The sequence below is a fragment of the Cololabis saira genome, chromosome 14, assembly GCF_033807715.1.
Source record: "Cololabis saira isolate AMF1-May2022 chromosome 14, fColSai1.1, whole genome shotgun sequence".
In the NCBI taxonomy this organism is placed as follows: Eukaryota; Metazoa; Chordata; class Actinopteri; order Beloniformes; family Belonidae; genus Cololabis; species Cololabis saira.
In genome coordinates, this window is record NC_084600.1 from 16,404,710 (window position 1) to 16,426,445 (window position 21,736).

Genomic DNA, 21,736 nt, shown 5'->3' on the forward strand with positions numbered 1-21,736 from the left:
AGTCATTACCAGAGGTGGAAAAAGTACTGAAAAATTGTAATTGAGTAAAAGTATCTTTACTTTGCTTAAATTCTACTCAAAGTAAAAGTACTCATCTAAAAATTTACTCCAGTAAAAGTACAAAAGTACTTCATTTAAAATGTAATTTGAGTAAAAGTTACTTTCAGTTATTTAATGCAAAAAAAGGATGAGTCACTAATCAAATCCAGCACAAGTTGTTTTAATTAACTTCGAGGCATATTAAAGTACACATCCACACTTGTAAAAGCTCTTACTTCCGCAGAACAGGACAAAAGGACAGTCACAACCTGTACTGTAAAGTGCAAACTATTTTCCGTCATATTGTCCAACCGACAACACTAAAACCAGAATCAAAGTATTCAAACACAAAATAAAGTGCCCAATGCCCGCAGGGTCCTGCTATTCACAATAAACCAAAATAAATTGCCCACAAGATTTTCACCATAAATGTTGTACTCAGTAACGTGAGGGGGTTCAAATGTAGCGAAGTGAAATACTTGGGTCAAAATGTACTCGAGTAAAAGTCAAAATTACATATTTCAAAAACTACTTAGAAAATTACAAATTACTCATAAAAAAGTACTCAATTACAGTAACATGAGTAAATGTAATTTGTTACTTTCCTCCCCTGGTCATTACAACTACCAGTTGTCGTTCCACCAAAAAGCAGATTTCCACATTTTACCTAAGTGATGAATTTGCAAACATGTGGTTGCTATGAGAATGTATACATGTGTAGTTTTGTCTGTCAGTGTGTCCCTTTTTTAGTGAAATGCTGATGTAGCTAGCATTGACATTCTCTGCTTCTGTCTATTCATCTCTCCCTTTTACTCTCCATCCCCCTCTCACCCTCCCTCCCTTCATTAGATCCTCCCACCATGCCTTCCACCATTACTGCTCCTGTCCTAACCGGCTCTTCCTCCACCACCTTTGTGGTTGATAAGGGCCATGTCCTCCTGAGCTCCCCCACCCTCCAAGCCCTGCCCGAGGGCAACCTGGGGTCCGTAGTGGGGGGGGCCGTTGGCGGGGCTTTGTTCCTGCTGCTGCTCTTGTCTCTGGTCGGAGTATTTTACCTGAGGAAGCGACAGAGTTTTCCGGGCAGCCACTACCCCAAGCAGTACCCCAATGACCTCCAAAAGGCGCCCACGCAGCACGAACTCCGCCCCACCAAAGGCGGCAGCAGCTCCCACAGTCGGGACCACGACCGAGAGGAGTGGGGCGACCACAAGCTCAAACTCGAACGTCGCCTCCATAACAACTACAATGGAGAGGAGTATCCCGTTAACGGTTACACGCGGGCCATGAGGGAGAGCGGTCGCCACGGCCTTCAGCAGAATCACCACCATGAACACGCGCAGTATTCTAGTCCACCGCAGGCCCGAGGTACCAGATACCCTCACTCCCCCAAACCCCAGGGAAACGGCTCCCCCTACCTGTCGGATGACTGCTACGATAGCGGTGCGGAGGGCGATTATGTGTCTCACACAGATGGCTCCGTCATCTCACGTAGAGAGTGGTATGTTTGACAAGCTTCACGACTCTGCAGGAGCAGAAATGCAACAGATGTTTTTGTTTTTTTCTTGTGTTTTTTTTTTTTTTTTTTAAGGAAAACACCTTATTTCTCTTTTGTATGCAGACACCCTGCTACTAGGATAATCTGTAGTTGGCTTGTTTTGTTCAAGCGTCCAGGTTTACACTAGAGACGAGATGCTTCTGTTTTTGATGTCGACTGTTCAGTTTGACAGCCTGCACAACTGGACATGGTAGTACTGTGTGTGTGTGTGTGTGTGTGTGTGTGTGTGTGTGTGTGTGTGTGTGTGTGTGTGTGTGTGTGTGTGCGTGTGTGTGTCTGTGTGTTCAAATTAATGAAAAGGAGAAAAAAAAGGGCAGGCGTGGCCTTACTACATGGACTGCCACAATTAATTTAGCATAACTAATGTGTTTGGAGTCAAAGCCCTGGAGGAGAAAAGATGACACTTTGGTTATGTTCCATGTCACCTCACCTTCCCACTTTAATAAAAACAGAAACAATATTATTAATTCCTTTTATAAATTCATGGGATCTTGCAAAATACTTTTTGTGAATATGTTTATATGTATTCTTTCTCTTAAGTTTGGTATTTAGAGCAGAATCTCAACATTTTTAAGGTTACTACCTATTTTAAATCAAATCTACTCATCAAAATGTAACTGAGAGTCCATGACACCCTGAGGATCCTCTGAAACTAAACAGCTGTTGGTTGATGTGTTTGGAATAATTAAAAAAAGATGGCCCAGATGAAGAAACCTTCAATTTTCAGCCGTCAGTAAATTCACCTGTTTAAATTCTTCCCAGTTTGGATACCTTCTATAAAAGGAAAACTTCATTTGGATTGGGGGATTTGGAAAAAACTGCCACGGTCATCCGGACTTAATTTTTGATTTTTGAAAACCAAAGATATCTGAGGTAGATTTATTCATTTTTTATTTTTTTTTCTTCTTCTTTAAATCTGCAGCTGTAAACGCGACAGATGTAACGTCCCACTGGTGTCATGGATATTTAGTTTCTTCTCAAAAGTAAGCAATCATTTGGCTTAGATATGATCAGAAAAGTGATGACATTTAGTTCTGACTGCCAGAAATGTGATTGACAAAAAGTATTCAGAGAAGCGATTGAGCATCCTGAAAGGTCACATGGACCTAATCAATCTACGACATAAACTAAGAGGACGGTGAAATGAGGTGAAATTAGCCTTTTTTCGCGCATGTTGATTTTTGTTTACGTCCAAGTTTACAAAACCTCCATCTTTCCAATGTGATCAACTAAATTCAAAAATGGTCCACGATAAGAGGTTATTCTTTCTTTCCTCCCCAAAACGTCTCAATTTAAGAGCGTTTATCCCTTCTTATAAATCTGGATTCTTTTAAGACGGATGATGTCCACACACAGAAAAAGTACCACACTGCCTTCACTGCTTTATAGCTGGACGGCTGAATCATCGGACCCTTTGTTTCCTCCAGAGTTTCTGCGCTCATGTAAATCACCGTGTAAGAATTTAGTGCACGAGGACCACTAAACGTTTCGGTGATGTGTGAACTTGAAGATTGTTCCTTCAGCACGTCCTTGGCTCATTTCCTCACCAGGAGGCAGGGATGGCGGGTGAGCGAGGCGGCGGCCTGCCTGGATGGCACGCAGCCCACTGTAACAGATTTCCTTTGTCATGCAGGTCAAGCCTTAATATGCATAAAATTGGACCAAGTTAATTTAGCAGGGATAATAGTTGGGAGTTTCTTTTTTTCCCTTCCTCTTAGCCTTTACAAGATTTACTAATTTCTGGGAAGGGTTTCTAGTTATTTTCACCGCTTCGTCACGTGGGCACATATTATCCTCTTGTGTGTTAGATGATTGGTCTATTTAAGGAGTTGAACACTGGCACTAAACCAGAGCTCTTGGGAAGTCAAAAGTGCTGTTAGCAGGGTTTTGTTTGAAGCAGGCTACCGTATGGCAGTCACCAAACGCTGGCCTCTTAGTCACAAAGTACTTCACTGTACAAAGAAATGATTTAGTTATTGTGCTCTTCCACACTTGACCGCCGCTGGTCTAACGTCTCTAATCTAAGCAGCTAATAGGCTTGTTGCTTTTTCATCAACGGGGTGTGCAGCAACACCCCCGGCATTCTCTCCCTACTTTGTTTTTCTTTGTAAATTATGTTTAAACCTTCAGTTGTATCATAGAGAGAATATAAATTATGACGGCACACAAGGTTTTATGTTTTCATTTCGGTGATCTCCGTCATTATCAGCACTTTCCTCAGCACCGGGCGGAAAAGGTCCAGTTTCACTTAAATCTTCAATTCAAGAGAAATCCATTGAGTAGACAGAAAATAATGCACTTCTTAATTTTGGGTGGAATGGTATACAATTATACGTGCATTTATTTGTATAAACATTGTCCTTCTGTTTATCACTCGAGTTTCAAACGATGCAGGGTGTTTATACCAAGTGCTGTGACTGAACTGAGAAGAAAACCTTGTTTCCTTTTCTTTCTAAATGTAGTTTTTCATCGGGGCTTCAGAGCCCCAGTAGATCAGGTGTCAAACATTGACTAAGCTATTGTGGATGTAAATATGAAGTTCATTTTTTTGTATACAGACAAAAACTATTGTATTTTGGCACTTGCACTTATATTATCCGATTGTGTGGAGGAGATCCGGCGATTTCCTCCACGTACACTAATTGTGAATACATGCCAACTTTAGTATGGTCACCTACACAATATTTGCTGCTAGATGCCAAATATTTGTTAAACTTGTCTTTAGAAATAGGATGATGGTGTCTAACTTAAGTATTACTGACTAGGTAGGTAATAACTGATCATTAGATTACGTAAATAACTAATGTGCCATCGTGTACAGGGTAGCCTGAAATAGAAAAGATGCTTTAATTATTATAATAATACACTAACGGTTGTCAAAATGGAAATTGTATGATAATTATTTGTCTGGATGTGAATTTAGTGCCGTAGGCTGCAGGTGTCATCGTGGGATTTGACAAAGACTAACTTGCAGCGGAGAATATGACCCCTAGTTACAGTTAACTTAGTTCCAGTTAAAAGCTGTGCAGTGCAGAAGAAGTTATTCAGCTCAAGAGACGAGAAGAGCATTCACAGGTTTCTGAAATGATTGTTCTTACTTGTCCAAGTGACATTTTGAGCCGATCGGGCCGTCCTCCATCACTGTGATAGCTGCCGCCATCCCAGTACTCGTAATTTTCTCTGTGCTGCTCAGAGCATTCAAATGTCGCACTGCACAGGCTTGATGAAAGGAAGTTGGCGTGAGGGGCGAAAAGGCGTGCATAATACACGGAAACCACGTTATTTACCTGTGAAAATGGTGCTGTTTTTCAGTGTGACAAGCACTGCGGAGAATATTTCATCCACCTCTGTATTAAGCTGAAGAGGGAAGATGAAATTTGACAACATTTTGGTAAATCCATCTGCTGTCTGAACTGAGCTAAAATATTTAAATTTCCTTTTATTTTCTTTCTTAATTGGAGTGCCCAGGTGAAAAATGCAGTCGGTCGTTTTGTGGGATGCGCAGCTTAATTTAGGCTGATAAATTTAATTGTGGTGTTTTTTGGGGCTCGGCCTGCTACTGATGACTATTTACTCCGTCTGATCATTTTCTCATAAATGCAGAAAAGAACAGGAAGCACGGCCGTCTGAACCCTCCTCGTGTTTGCTTCTATGCACTAAGATGGAAATTCCTCTGATCGATACACTACCGTCGCTCGGCTCATCAATTTAAAGCCTCGCACGTTGATCAATTACGTTTCTTTTGTACATGTAATTTGTATAGAGATCGGTCAACTAGTGCCTTAGATACTTAGAAGTGGGTTTTTTTGTCGTCGTTAGAATGAAGATGACCTGTTTTTGTTTCTTTGTATCTGATATGATTTCACTCTGTCAGGAGGAATTCTTGGTGCCATATTCACGTTCCTGCCATTGTCACCGGGACAGATGATGACGCGGTATATTTGCAAACCTAATGGAATTAAAAAAAAATGTTTAAAAAAAAAAAAAAAATGACAAAAGCAAAGCTTGAATGATTTGGATGTAGAATTAGTTGCATCTTCTCTACTTATGTGGTTTCAGGGGTTTTTGTTTTTGTAGTCACTGTTGTACAAAGAACTGACTGATGACCTTCAGTCTCACATTGTCAATGAAAAATATCTTGTGCTCTTGTTAGTTTTTTTTGTATATATTGGAGAAAATGTAATTTTTGTGGAAGGAAAAAAAAAAATATTTATGTTGGTCACAGCAGTGGAGCGTTATTTTTGTCGTTCCTTTTCAGATAATTTTGTTCAATAAAGCACCTTAGCACCTGTGAGTTCTCTTCTCTGGAGCTTTTTTCCGCTTTCATTACTCCGGCTGCTCAGTCTCAGCCTCTTTGTTCATCTATAAATGACATCATCTCCAGCTCCCCAACGCATACTGCTGCATAACACTCCACCCCCCCAAATCCAGCGTGCATATTTGGATCGCAGCGCATGATGTAATTCAAAATGATTTTTTTTTTTTTTTCTCCCCCCATCTTGCATGATCTCATATTTGTTCGTTAGTAGAAAGACTGATTTAGGCTGTTTTAATTGCTTTTGCCTCTTGATCAGATGCTGCAGCCCTGAGCTGTTTAGCTACGGGGTTCGAACCATCACCTCTCGCGCTCGCTGTGCCCTCTTCACCGGTCCCCCGTTTGCTTTGTTTGGGGACGGAGGCCCTCGCTCCCCCCCCCCCCCCCCCCCCCCACAGCTCCTCTCCTTTGTGATTCCACTGCACCCCCCACCCCTGTGTCTCTCCCCCCCCGATGTCTACCAGCTGGTAAAATTAAACGCTGAGTGTTTCCGACTGGCCCAAAGTCCCCACTCTCCAGCCCATTGACTGTACCCATGGCAACAAGCTCATCTGGAGCTGCTGATGGAAGCAGTCTTCTCCCAAGCTTTACCTGGCCACAGAGAGCGGAGGGAGGGAGAGGGAGAGAGAGGGAGTGGGGGGGGGGGCAGAGGTTAACTGCCGCTGTGAAAGGCGAGAGCACAGAAAGAGGGAGAGAATCAGCCTCTGGAAGTGCAGAGACCCCCCCAGCTATGAGGACGTAGCCTCCCAATGTGACCTTGACACCGTTCAGCTCCCACTACAGATCCTCCAGTCACGCAGCCACGGGGAAGTCTTCGCTTTTCAGCCGACTCGTCCGTCTCTCCCAGATCTTTTTTTTGTGGCCAAAGCAGTTGTCACGAGCCCGCGCTCGCTCGCTCGCTCACTCGCTCTCAAAATAAATGCTGGAAGCTGCTCAGAAAGCTGAAATGATGTCAGCTCCTTCAGTTGCTCGAATTTGTTTTGAGACACTTGTGTAAAAAAGATCAGCGGATTCGCTGTTCGCCTGCAACACAACAGTTTCCAAGGATACTTTTTATAAGGGAAAAACACAAAGGAGAGAGCGAACGTCTCAGCCGGCTCGGAGGGATGCAGCACTGACGAGCGCGTTTGAGGGGGAGACTTTGATATCAACTCCCCACAAGAGGTGGGATCAGATTGTTGCCAGCCTAAAACTGAAAAATCTTGAAAGAGAGGTCCAAAACCCGCCCCACTACCCCCACTGCTGTAGGACAATCGTCTAAGAAAAACCCTTCAGTATTTTCCTTCTAATCACCACCTTAAATCTACCAAGGCCACAAAGTGTGCCGTTTAGCGCTCAACTCTTTCTAAGCAACAGCCTTGTGGCTTCAGGATGATGATGATGATGATGATGATGATGTGGTGAAGCACTCAAGTGGGAGAGCCTTGCGAGGGACCGAAGGGGGGGCCAGATCTGGAGCCAGATCCCAGCGTGGGGACAGCTGATCCATCACTAACGCCAGTAATCCAAGCCCCTCCGGAGTAGATGATATTTGAAACAAGATATAAATAAAAAAAAAATGCCCATATGGGAGAAAGATGTCAAAACTGACCATGCACGAGCGCTTAAGGTTGAAAATGAACTATATTATTATGGTTTCTACGGAAAAGGATTCATGAAAATTCAAACTCTGATATAAATTGGTGCCAAAGAAATAAAAACAAAAGGTCAGATTATGGATCTGTCTTCTCTCCGTGAAGGTTCTTGTAAACGTCCATCGACGAGGATTAAAGCAGTTGATGAACTAAATGTTTTAAAGGCATTTTGATCAACTGGAGGTCTTTGTTACAGTTCAGCAGCCAGCAGAGGTAATCGAATAATGATCAACGGAGCAGAGGGAGGGGGAGGGAAACATGGGAGGAAGAGGTTAGTGAAGAGCTCGGTAACTGTTCACTCTGCATTGTAATTGAACTGTTATTTAGAATCCTCCTCTCAACCTATCATTGATTTTCCTTTCTGTTTTTTCTTCTTCTCGCCTCATGTCGGTTTCTTAATTAACTGGAATTGACCATTACACATTTTGCACACACCCCGCCCCTCCACCCTCCTTTGTCCTCTACTTCCTTCGGTGTCCCACATTCACAGTTTTACACTTTGCTGCTGATTGGCCAAAGCTTGCTGTTCTGTTCCTGTTTAATACATCTTAACCACGATTAATCCTAATCCCCCCTCTGGACCAGCATATGACGGCATATGGTCTAACAACACTAATGCAACAGCAAATGAACTTTAGGAACAACAATGTAGAGATGTTGGCTCTGGTGAGCAGTTGGTGTCGATGATGCCCGACCTATGAACTGTTGTGGTTAAAAACTTTTAGTTCCTCTCTCAGCTGCATGAGTGTATATACAGTATGTACGTATGAATGTGTGTGTGTATGTGTGTATCTATATATATATATATATATATATATACATACACACATACATATGTATGTATGTGTGCACATGTATATTTGTATATACATGTGTGCGTATATAATTGTGTGTGTATGTATGTATGTATGCATGTATTTTTATATATATATATATATATATATATATATATATATATGTGTGTGTGTGTCTGTATAGACCTATCTGTGTATGCGTATGTATGTATTTATATATATATTTATATATGTGTATGTATTAGGGCTGGGCGATATATCGAGATTTTAATATATATCGATATATTTTCAAACGCGATATGGTACGAGACAATATCATTTATATCGATTTAAAAAAAACCTCAGTGGAAAACTCTGCCTGTTACTAGATTGTATTAATTGCACAGTGTATTTTAATTTCATTGTTATGCAGGAAAGGGATATTTGTTTTATTTTATTCAAGAAGCATTTTTATTCTATATATGCAGGCAGTTCATTTTTCTTTAATTTGTTTTATACATTTTGATATTGTGCAGACCTCTGTTAATAAAGGTACCTGTGTAACATTTGGCACGAGGCTTTGTATTAAAACTGACAGTTTTTTTAAGGGTTTGCCTCAGAAAAAAATGAAGCTAACAGAGATGCTATGTTATAATGCTTTGGGGGAAACCCCAATTATGTCACAGAAAAAATATCAATATATATCGAGTATCGCCATTCAGCTAGAAAATATCGAGATATGACTTTTGGTCCATATCGCCCAGCCCTAGTATGTATGAATGTGCCTATATTTGTATGTATGTATGTACATATATTTTATATATAATGTGTGTGTGTGTGTGAAAGATACAAAATACATTTTAACACAACACAAGTTAAAGTACAATTAATCAAAAAAAAAAAAAAAAGCAACAGACAATCAAAAAGTACATCAATCAATAAATAAAACAAACTGGTGTAGTGTGGTGCACAGTGACTGGTTAAAGTGAGTGAGCAAGTTTAAAGAGGTGAGTTTTGAGTTGGGTTTTGAATGTTGTGATGGAGTCTGTTTTAAGTGTGGGGGGAGGGAGTTCCAGAGTCTGGGTGCTGTGCAACTGGAGGCTCGGGCACCCATGGTGCTGAGGCATATATATATATATATATATATATATATATATATATGTATATATGTATACGTACATACATACAGTACATTCAAAACACGCATATATATATATACGCATATACACACACGTGCACATACACACACGCGTATATGCGTGTGTGTGTGTGTATGTATGTATGTATATATATATATATATATATATATATATATATATATATATATATATATATATATATAATATATATATATATAATATATGTGTGTGTGTGTGTGTACATGTATTTACTACAACCAATACAAACGTGGTTACAGAATAATAGTAAGCAGCAATTAGAGCAACGGGTCATTTGCAGCAGGGTGTTTTTCAGTGTAATGATAGAGAATTTATTGAAGAGAAACTATGAAAATATACTTTGACTCCAACCCAAAATGAGATGAGAATATTGCCCCAAAGGTTCAGTTTAAATATGAAGCAGTATCCTAATGCAGCGGTAACAACATGTACCCGTCAGCACCTCATTAGAAACCGTTTGGAGTGTCTGGGTCGTGTTCGGAGGATGTGATCAGTACAGCCTGTGCTTTTACCTTTTCGTCGGCACAGAGAGTCCCAAAGCCTCATTTTTAGTTGACAGTTGCATCACACGCTCCTGCTGCAGTAAGTACACAGTGATTTTTGAACATTTTAAACTTTGTGATGAAAGGCAGAGCAGAGAGATGCAGCAAAAGAATGTATGTGATCTCTTTGGAACAAACTTTTTTCTTTGTTCATTTCTCATCTGAATCACAGGAACAGACATAAACATGGTTATCATTTCTCACATTCTGATTGAACACATCCATTAAACATTCGCAGTGCTACAGGAAGAAGTAACTGAAACCTGAGGGACCTTTCGTTCCTCAGTTTGAGGAAAACTTTCTAGAATAGAAAGCTTTATTGTCATTGCACAGAAGTACAATGAAATGAAGGTGCACCTCCAGGAATTGTATCCATCCATCCATCCATCCATTTTTCTTCCGCTTATCCAAGGTCGGGTTGCGGGGGCAGTCGTCTAAGCAGGGAAGCCCAGGCTTCTTTCTCCCCGGCCACTTCATCCAGCTCATCGGGGGGGAGCCCAAGGCGTTCCCAGGCCAGACAAGAGACACAGTCCCTCCAGTGGTCCTGGGTCTCCTGCCAGTGGGACAGGCCCGGAAGACCTCATCAGAGAGCCATCAAGGGGGCATCCTCATCTGGCTCCTCTCCATGAGGAGCAGCAGCTTCTCTACCATGAGAACCCGGACACCATGCAGAGGACCTTCATTTCTGTCGCTTTATCCTCAATCTCGTCCTTTTTTTTGTCACCACCCACAGCTCGTGACCATAGATGAGGGCATGAACGGAGACCGACTGGTAAATCGAGAGCTTTGCCTTTCAGCTCAGTTCCTTCTTCCCCACGACAGTATACAAAATATATAAAGCTAATGAAATAATAAAATATGGAGTATAAAAAAAAGACAATGTAAAGGCCTCAGTGCAGTGGAATTTCACATACAAAATATCATATATGTAGACATACTTACGGGCTTTGATTCACCTGCATCTCCTGCCAGAGGGGTCAAACAGGACAGGTGGGGATCTCCTCCAGGTGATTTTATTACTACTACTACTGTCATTTAGCAGATGCTTTCATCAAAATAACCCTAACCCTAACTTACATTTGAGAGAACAACACAAGCACAAAATCACATACGAGGGTCCAGCTGGAACAGTACTGGTCAGACTGCTGAGAGTCCAGTTGGACACAGGTTCTGTCACGCCAGTGCTAGAATATATATATATACCTTTTTTTTTTTCTTTAATAAGAAAGCTGCGTCTAAGAAGACACCATCTTGTCATAAGTGCAGGCATCTTAGAATGATTCAAAAAGACTTCATTACTCCATTTCTACGCCTCTTCAAGAGGGGAGCTTCTCACTTGAAACACTTGCAGACAAAAAAATCTCCCTCATCAGACACAGACCACACCATCTAAAGAAGGTTTGAAGCTTTGTATAATTTTAACAAAAACTTCCCCATAGAAAATGTAACACTCAACCCACGGATATCTAGTCTCAAAATGAAAGGACACTTCCTTCTCGTGAACGCGCAGCCAGACAGGCAACGTGGAGTTTACACACACCCTGCACCATGACCTTTGGCCCTGCTGCAGCTTTGCAGCAGCCCCCTTTCCTCCACTTTCCCCCATCAAAACCTTTTGATTTTTTCCCATTTTGATCAGTTGATCAGTTTGATTTAATCAGTTTTGTTTTTAGCCTTAAATTTAAAATGTAAGTTTATTTTAATCTTTTAAGTTCCCGTATATTATTTTGCACAATATTTTGTCACAATCTTTTTTTATCCTAGTTTTAGGGACGTTTCATGTCGACTAAGAGTCTTTGGAAATTATTTTAGGTTTGCAATAAATTTGAGTTTAACCACGCATCTGTCATTTTAGCCTCTTTTTTTTAACTTTAAGTTAAGTTTCCTTTTTGACAGTTTGGTTTTAGCGCTGATTAATTTAGTGAACAATAGAAACTTTGCTTTATAATTTTGGAAACCCCAACATTGAACATTAGACAAAAACATTAGACAAGACAAACATTAGACAAAAACATTCCAATAGAAACCCTCCTCTCGTTGGGTCCCAGACCCGTGGGCGTTGGTAAAGTCCCTGACTTGGGTCCCAGACCCGTGGACCAACTCTTACACGTTTAATACCCCAGGTATTTATCGAGAGGAGTATTTTCTTACCCAGTCTCAGTGCCCCTCACCAGGTCTCCATCGATGTGGAGGGGGGCGTGGACATCCCTTTGTTGTTGGCCTGACGATACCCTGTCAGGAAGTGGATTTTATCCCTGTAAGCAGTCTCCTATCCCTCACATATCATCCTCCAACCTAATGATGTTGCAGGTGGGATGACGGGGGACACAGTCATAGGTATACCGCGCATACATACAACCTTCTGGTTTTATTTTCCCCCCAAATGATGTCAAGTGGTCCAAACCTCGAGGCAGTGAAGCCCCAATCATGATTCTCCCTCCACCATCCCTCACTCACCGTCCCTTGGTGTGTGGATTGCAGGGGTCCCTTTTGGAAAGGTTTGGGCATGTAGCGATGTATTGGGAAACAGCAGCAGCTTCATCTGTGTGGTTCTGGCACCAACAACCAGCCCATTCACGGACAAGTGTGTGTTAGACTCGTGAACAGGGATGGTTGGCAGATCCAGTGATGTCTTCAAGCCTTTCAAGCTGTTTCTTGTGGCTTCTTCTGGAGTCATCTTGGCTAGGCCTCCACTTTTAGGATGATTAGCCTCAGAACTAAACCGTCTCCGTTTACAGACGACTCTAACTGATTCGTGCCTAAACACTTTACTTTAAAAAATAATTTTCCAGCCTTTTTTTTTTAATTCCAACTTAATTCCAACTTAATGCAGAAAACCAGTTAATTCCAGGGGGTTCACAAACTTCTTCTCGCCACTGTCCAAACAAATGGGAAGGTAGAGGAGTGTCAGGATGAAATATACATCATCTGGACCTGTACACTTATTTTTGATTTGATTTGATATTCTTTATTTCAAACATGAGCACAAAAAAAAACAGCAGAACAATAAATACATAACATAAAAAAGAACAATAATAATCACTAAATAATAAATGTACAGTCATAAACAAAGTAGACAAGAATTAATAAATATAATAGCAAATGTGTTGTGCTTGAAAAAAGGCGGACTTACAAGACTGGAGTTGTGACTCTAGCTGAGGCCTCGTCGGCACACACGGGATATCTTTGAAAACTTTATCAGTGCAGAAGAGCTTTCATCAACATGACGTTTTTTTCCTGTAAAGCACCTTGTTCTGGGAGGATATTCAAAAACGGACCTTTATATCGGTAGACAGAACTTAGCTTTAATCATCACGGACCTTCTTCTGCGGGCCTTTAACTTTCCCAGATGTGCTGGAAGAGACAGAAATGATCTCTGAAAGAGCATTGAAGCTCCGGTCGCGACAAATAACGCTTTAGCTTTACAGTAAAAACTTTTTTTTTTTACTTTCAAATGTAAACACAATTTCCTGAGGTGACCTGTTTTTAAGAAAACTACCACAGGGATGCAGAACAAAAGCACTTCTTTGGAGGATTTGCACGTCTGTTTGAAGCAGCCAGTTTTAGTGGTTGGAGTCTGCACTCCTGTCCCCCCACTCCTCAGCAGGAGGTGCCTCTTTGGATATTGCTCTTATACATCTTTACACCACCAACGGCTGGAGACAGCAGTGCAACAAGCCGTGAGGTTGGGTGCTTGTTCTGCAGTTTGTCACTGCAGATCCAAATAGCTGGATGACATATTTCCAGATCCAAACAAAACAATAGTTTTGGGTTATGTTGGAATTTTTGATTTGACACTTTGACATTTCAGACATCTTAACAAATGCTGGGAAGCGTTTTTGGTTTGTTGTTTTTTCATAATACATCTCCTGTTAGAACGTCAGACGGTTTCACGTCCCTAACCACGATGTTATGTTCATTTTGATGGTTTATGACAACAAGCATACAAGGGCTTTTCTGCAGCATTCATGTCTTACCATGAAGGTGAAAGTTTCTTGCTGTAAAATCAGGAAAGTAGAAAAGCATTTAACCAGATCTAGATCACATAAAAGCCCAAGCTCGGCTTTGGTAGGAAACAAGATGCCTCAGGACGGCTTATCGTCTTTGTGTGGAGCTGCCGTGAGGAAAAAAAAGACAAAAATGGACACAAGCCTTTGAAAAGTAAAATCTTTGACCATCCTGTTGACGTCTGTCACAACTGCAGATTTATTTTTTATTCGTCTGACAACAAAAGACTTGGTTTACTCGCTTAAATTAGAGCAGCAGGTCTGAACGTCTTACACCAGAAGCCTCTCTGCTCTTCCCCAGACCAGTCTCAGGCGGAGAGGTCAAACTCCATCAAAGTGGCCGGAGCGGTGATGGGCGCAGTCCTCGCCCTCTTCCTCATCGTCGTCTTCATCATTGTGATCCTCACCGCTCGCAAAGCCCCTCCGTCAGCCTTCGCTGACAAAGTGTAAGTACAACAAATAATTCATGCTGCGAGTCGTGCTCGGCAGGTTGGATGACGGCGTGATATCTGGAGAGGCGACTACGGCCCACCGGCGGGTTCAGGGAGGTGGTTCCTGCCCCCGCGGCGAGTGCTGCAGCGGTGCACGCCCCGGGGCGGAGAGGTGGAAGATTATTCCTGTCTTGGCAGCGAGCCCTTGTCCAACTTTCTTGGGTACACAAGCAGCCACTGATGTCAGAGCAAAGAGGAAGAACTTTGAGGTTAAATTATTCACACGCTCTGCCAGAGTCCTGCGGCCGACACGCAGCGGTTCGTGTTCGCTCTGTTGTGTCTATTCTCAATAACTGACAGATGCTGAAAAGGACTGAACAGCATCCTTTGTGCTCTGGTGCACGAAGATAAAACCTTTTTAGGATTATAAAAACTGTGTTTTAATGCATTTCTCAGAGCGACAGTAAGGAAGCGGTGAGGACTCTCTAAATAACAGCCGTTGTGGATATATTAGAGCGGTTCCAGCTTGATCCCCTCATCCATCTGCACTCTCCTCTGGTTTGTGTTTAGCCTGTCGGGGCCTCTGCCGGCGTCAGGGGTCCGGACCACGGACCGCCGAGAAGGTTTAACAAATCCAGTGCATCTTGAGGTTATCTGGTTTTGACTAGAGCAGGGGTCGGCAACCCGCGGCTCTAGAGCCGCATGCGGCTCTTTAGCGCCGCCCTAGTGGCTCCTGCAGGTTTTTCAAAAAATTTTGACCTTTTTTTTTTCCTTTTTCTTTTTTCTCTTTTTTCTTCTTTTTTTCTTCCTTTTTCCTTTCCTTTTTAATCTCGACATTTTGACTTTTTTCTCAAAATTCTGACTTTTTTCTCGACATTTCGACTTTTTTATCAACATTTCGACTTTTTTCTCGACATTTCAACTTTTTTCTCGAGATTGTACTTCAACATTAATCTCGACATTTCGACTTTTTTCTCGAAGTTTTGACTTTTTTCTCGACATTTTGATTTTTTTCTCAACATTTCGACTTTTTTCTCGACATGTCGACTTTTTCTCGAAATTGTATTTCAACATTAATCTCGACATTTTGACTTTTTTCTCGAAATTTTGACTTTTTTCTCGACATTTCGCCTTTTTTCTCGACATTTCAACTTTTTTCTCGAGATTGTACTTCAACATTAATCTCGACATTTCGACTTTTTTCTCGAAGTTTTGACTTTTTTCTCGACATTTTGATTTTTTTCTCAACATTTCGACTTTTTTCTCGACATGTCGACTTTTTCTCGAAATTGTATTTCAACATTAATCTCGACATTTTGACTTTTTTCTCGAAATTTTGACTTTTTTCTCGACATTTCGCCTTTTTTCTCGACATTTCAACTTTTTTCTCGAGATTGTACTTCAACATTAATCTCGACATTTCGACTTTTTTCTCGAAGTTTTGACTTTTTTCATGACATTTTGATTTTTTTCTCAACATTTCGACTTTTTTCATGAAATGTTGACTTTTTTATCAACATTTCGACTTTTTTCTCAAGATTGTACTTCACATTAATCTTGACATTTCTACTTTTTTCTCGAAAATTTGACTTTTTTCTCGAAGTGCATAATGAAAAAAAAAAATCAGTTATAACTAATATAGATACATGCAGCATGTGTTGCCTTCATTCTAAGACTTATACGAGACTTTTAATTTTTTGCGGCTCCAGACATATGTGTTTTTTGTGTTTTTGGTCCAATATGGCTCTTTCAACATTTTGGGTTGCCGACCCCTGGACTAGAGCTAAGAATCAAGATCCCTGTGAGCTGGTTTGAAGCTGGAGGTCGACCCAGATCAGGTGTCAGACTGTGAACTGATAAAAGACAATAGATCAAAAGATATTTAGTTGAACAATGATTTAAAATATTTGTCTGTTCATTGTTTTAATGTGGTGTGTTTGCATGTGCATATAAATCTGAACACATATTTATTATTTGACGTCTCTTGGTGAGAATGACGTGCTCCACATTCATATAATAGATTTAATGAAAAAGAAAGGAATCTTTTATAATTTTTCGTAATAAAAAACAGGAATTAACACTGACCAAATCTTTAAAAGTTAAAGGGGTCACATTACGCTTTTTTATGTTCTCCGATGCATCCACGGTGATATGATGATGAATTATCATCTTACACATGACTTGAAGTGAGAACGATGGAGAGGAATAACCGATAGAGCAGAAGATCACGGACTAAATTCATCGCATTCCTCCAGGAATTTGACCAATCACAGGACACCTGAAGACTCCTGGACTTCGCTGATGTTGACTGAGTCCTCCAGTGTCCTGGAAGTGTGTCTGAAGTAATGATCATCTTTTGAAATCATGCTGGGAACAGACCTACTCTAGATAAGATGCCTGGAAATGAGCATAATAGGGTCACTTTAAAAGGATCAGTCTGGGTTTAGGGTAAACCCAAGGTAGGGTTTCCTTTGATTGAGAAATGCGTCATAAAGATGATGTTTGATGAAAGAGACATATCTATGAAGATGCATTTACTTTCTGTTACGTCTGTTAGAAATAAAGCAGCACAGAGGAACTTTAATCCCAACAGATCCCCTTCCAGGTGGTTGTGATTAACTCATCTACTAAGCTTTCTAAAGTTTCCTCGGGTCTGATGTTTTATTCAGTCATGTTTTTTCTTTTATCTTTACTTTCTAGAGTCTCATGTCGTTGCCTCGGATATGTAACATGGTGCTTTGGGGAGATAGTCAGCTGTTGCGGCCTGAAGTTACTCTGACTGGGTTTTTCCCGACCGTAGAAACGAAGAGTAACCTTCCTAAAAGTAGTCAAATACTTTTATTTTTTTATATATTCAGATTAAGTTAAAACTGACTCTTTAAAGGAGCTTGAGGCTCCTTTTAAGAAATGAGACTCTCTAGCGCCACCCTTCACCACGACGGCCGTCGGGGGTACTGCAGCCAACAGTGAAGCCGGTGTCGGTGTTTTTTTTTCCCACCTGCTTTTTTTTATCGGAGGTCTCCCGTACGTGATGACGTGCCGTCTTGTGATTGGCTTTTGACCGTTTGCGTGAAAAGACCAGGAACAGAGTGACTACAGCATCCGAGAGAGAGAGAAGTCATTGAAAGAAGGTCGTGTCATGAACAGCAGTTACAGCAGCATTTATTTAGTTATTAGTTAGTTAGTGTAGAGTTTTTATTCAGTTAATTAGTTAGTTAGCCTATGTCAGTAAGATCACTGATAATTCTGATAATTCCTTGTATATGTTTCTTCTCCCTTTTACCTCCACTATGATCTGCTGCTTCTGACTTTACAGAAGTGTATGTCTCTATATGTTCTCATTGTTGAATCTGTAAATGTCTAAGCAAAATAGTCATAATACATTATATAAATATAATTAAAAAAATGTAACGTCAACTAAGCGCTCACTGATTAATCCGCAATCGCCAAAAAAGACGTTTTGAATGTGAAGACATGGTGAAAAACTACCTTCCTAGCTTAACGTGGCAAAAAAATACCATCGCGGGGAAAAAATGCACACTTCCGGGGAAAATATTTCAGCCCGATACAATCTGGTACCCACACCGGCACGGGAGAACGGGAGAACGGGAGAACGCACATGCAGCGTCATATGACGTCACATCCGCAGCCCAGCGCGGGAAACTCGGCCCCACAATTGCAGCACATTTTGCAGCACACAGCCTGTTCAAGGCAACGGAGAGATACACTAGAGGGCTCATTCTTTTTGGTTTGGAACACTTATTACTAGAAAACTTAAAACGTTTACGAATGTTTTTCATAAATCAAGCTCCTTTAATTGGACGCCATCTACATTGTTGGCGTCTCAGGGTGAACCTAACCTGGTCTGGGTCAGCTTTAGGTGCCTTCAGGCTCGAGCGACCAGCGTCCTTACGCTGAGAAACCCAGATACGGACCTGGAGCTACCTCACGTAGCCTCTTATCCTGCAGCAGCTTCACCCGTTACCCAGAGATAGCCGGGAAAGACGCGTCAGCCATGTATGCAAATGGATTTGACATTCCTTTGACATACGTTGTAACAGAAAGTCCACAGAGGCCCACCGTCATCACATTCTCTCTCTGTGTGCATCCCAGATGAAGAGCATTTCATGAACATCTAGTAAACACATTTCCTTACTCAGATCTTATGATCTTATGCACAAATGTGCATCGTAATCCTGCTTAGTCCTCGGAGGGAAAAGTGTTTTTACAGAGCATGCTTCAGACCAGGTTCAGAGGACCCTGCTGACTCTGGGGTGTGAGCGCTGCGTCACTGCACTGACACTCCGGGACGCTGCGTCCAGGCATGTGCCGGGGTGGTCAGCACCACCGGACAGACGCAGCATCTTAAGTGCGACCGTGGCTGCAAGTCCCGGTGGAACAGAGGTGGAGGGTGGGGGTTGCTCGTCCCTCTCCTTCATCACACGCAGACGTGAGGGTAGGACGGCAGGTCACCCAGAGCACAAACTGTAATCTATGTACGAAGGGAAGGCTGCAGCGTTCGGTGACACACTGGAGGAAAATCGATGCCTGTCATGACATCTTTTTATGAACTGCCAAGGTCAGTTTCCAGGCTCCGCTTTAGTGGCGGACGGGGACTTCAGTAAATGAGGGAACGGCTCTGACTTCAGCGTCTTGCCTGGATTTAGAGAAACAGCTGACGCATACCTTGAAATTTACTGTTATGTGTTCAGGTCCTTCGCCTTTATCCCAGCGTAGTCCAGGATCTGAGATCCTGTTGATTTAGCGGCTTTTATCGGCAGATACCGGCGCTGTGGAGCGATTTTAGTCGACTTGAAAGTGACTCTGTTAACACGACTTTGTGGAAATTGCTCTGAAGTTACTAGATTTGTTCTAGATGCAGAAAAACGCTGACTACTACATTTCCCAGACTGCATCATCCCTGCCTGACAAAATGCTCATGCATGACACCTCGACCTGGTCTTAAAGGCTCTTTTAACTGAATTTGTGAGCACGAGTTGACCTGAACGACCTCAGCTTGACTCAGAAGTTGCTCCTTTGTAGGAGTCACCCTTCAAACTTGACCTGTTAATAGATTTTGCTCTCTATTCGTGATGAAAAAATAAGAGTCTCTCCTCACTGTCATGTCTCTTCCCTCCTCTTTGAAGGATTGACCTTCCGCCGACTCACAAGCCGCCTCCTCCCTACTCGGAGAGAGCGCCCGCTGTGCCGCTGGGAGTGCACGCATCACAAGTGGCCTGGCTGTGTCAGGTAAACCCCGCTCCCCTGTCGCAGCCGCCCCAGGAGCATGTAAGGGAATCATCACATCTCTGCACCACTGACGTTAACTCTTTGTTTGATCACGCTGAGCTCTGAGTCACAGCCACTCAGGGTTGCCTGGTGTCGTGATTTCATTTCATTGACAGCGAGGCTTCGTGGCTCATTTAATATGAAGGATGGTTTAATTTTTAATTGGTGCTCACACAGCTCAACCCAAACCTTTCGTAACCCTGCTCTTTTTTTAAGGCTCTCACATGAAACACATGTTGGGATGACACTCACACAGATGGATGACCCTTTTGTTTGTTTTGTGCTTGCTGGCAGAATCGCAGAGCAGAGCGCAGGTTCCAGGTCACGGACAGGCAGCCAAACCCCGCGTCGAGGCCGGTGCCGCCCACGACGCACGGCCCCGCCCAGAGGTCCCGCCTGGAGTGGGTGTGTCACCAGAGCGGGACCGACCGGGTGTACATTAACCACCGGGAGCACTACGTGTGACCTGGACGTGGTCCGGCCCCTCAGCCGGGGGTCACCGACGCCCGATCCAGCATCCAGGTTCCCCCTGATCCACCGAGCCATCGGTCCAGACCAGGGGTCAGCAACCCGCGGCTCTAGAGCCGCATGCGGCTCTTTAGCGCCGCCCTAGTGGCTCCTGGAGCTTTTTCAGAAATGTCCTTTTTTTCTCTTTTTTTTTCTTCCTTTTTCCTTTCCTTTTTAATCTCGATATTTCGACTTTTTCTCGAAATTTTGACTTTTTTCTCGACTTTTTGCCTTTTTTCTCGACATGTCGACTTTTTCTCGAAATTGTATTTCAACATTAATCTCGACATTTCGACTTTTTTCTCGAAATTTTGACTTTTTTCTCGACATTTCGACTTTTTTCTCAAGATTGTACTTCAACATTAATCTCGACATTTTGACTTTTTTCTCAAAATTCTGACTATTTCCTCGACATTTCAACTTTTTTCTCGACATTTTGACTTTTCTCAACATTTCGACTTTTTTCTCGACATTTCGACTTTTTTCTCAAGATTGTACTTCAACATTAATCTTGACATTTCAACTTTTTTCTCAAAATTCTGACTATTTCCTCGACATTTCAACTTTTTTCTCGACATTTCAACTTTTTTCTTGACATTTTGACTTTTTTCTCGACATTACGCCTTTTTTCTCGACATTTTGACTTTTTTCTCAAGATTGTACTTCAACATTAATCTTGACATTTCAACTTTTTTCTCAAAATTCTGACTATTTCCTCGACATTTCAACTTTTTTCTCGACATTTTGACTTTTTTCTCGACATTTCGCCTTTCGCCATTTGCCTTCATTCTAAGGCTTATACAAGACGTTTCATTTTTTTCGGCTCCAGACAAATTTTTTTTTTGTGTTTTTGGTCCAATATGGCTCTTTCAACATTTTGGGTTGCCGACCCCTGGTCCAGACGATCAGTGGCAGCCGAGGGGGGGAGTGCATCCCTCTGCAGGCACTTCTCCACATTTTCATCTTTTATTCCTCTAAAAAAACAAAAAAAAAGTTGAGCATCTTGAAAAACATCTTGTTCCATGCTGACCGACGTCACTGAAATACGTACTATAGTTTATTTGTAGCTACAGGCAGCTGCAGGAACCGGAAACAGAGGAGCAACTAGTGGACTTTGATAAACAGCTTTATTTTACAAACTATAAAGTATTTGCCAATTGTCAGTGTTTTGGCAGAAGTCGTAACGCCTTCCCTCTCATCACGACAGATGAAGATTGCCAAACCTCTTTCTCATTCTTCCATCTCAGAAAATATGAGTCTGTAGCTTTAGATTAACGCTCAGTTTTATCTTCAGATAACTTCTGAGATCAGTGAGTCCAAATCAGCTGGAACATGAAGGGATTTCTATGTTTCATGCTGTTGAAACCTTAAAAAAAGCTTCTTTTTCTGTTGTTGTTTTTTTTTACATCAGACTGTTGAGGTTTGTAAATGTGTAAATGTAGCCTTTGTGTTATTTTAATCATGTA

General features: G+C 41.8%; 1 protein-coding gene across 3 annotated transcripts in view; it reads left to right on the forward strand.

Moving 5' to 3' along the window:
* Positions 1-20,397, forward strand: part of nectin3b (nectin cell adhesion molecule 3b) — a 45,338-nt gene extending 24,941 nt beyond the window's left edge. The window contains exons 6-8 of one of the 3 annotated variants that reach the window (XM_061740926.1): positions 14,345-14,489; positions 19,622-19,763; positions 20,058-20,397. In XM_061740926.1, the coding sequence (XP_061596910.1) occupies positions 14,345-14,489; positions 19,622-19,763; positions 20,058-20,228 (458 nt within the window). In that variant the 3' untranslated portion in view covers positions 20,229-20,397. Of the gene's footprint in view, positions 1-888; positions 1,578-14,344; positions 14,490-19,621; positions 19,764-20,057 lie in introns of those variants that run through there. The other 2 variants (XM_061740927.1, XM_061740925.1) reach the window with 2 other exon arrangements.
* Positions 20,398-21,736: the final 1,339 nt, after the last annotated feature.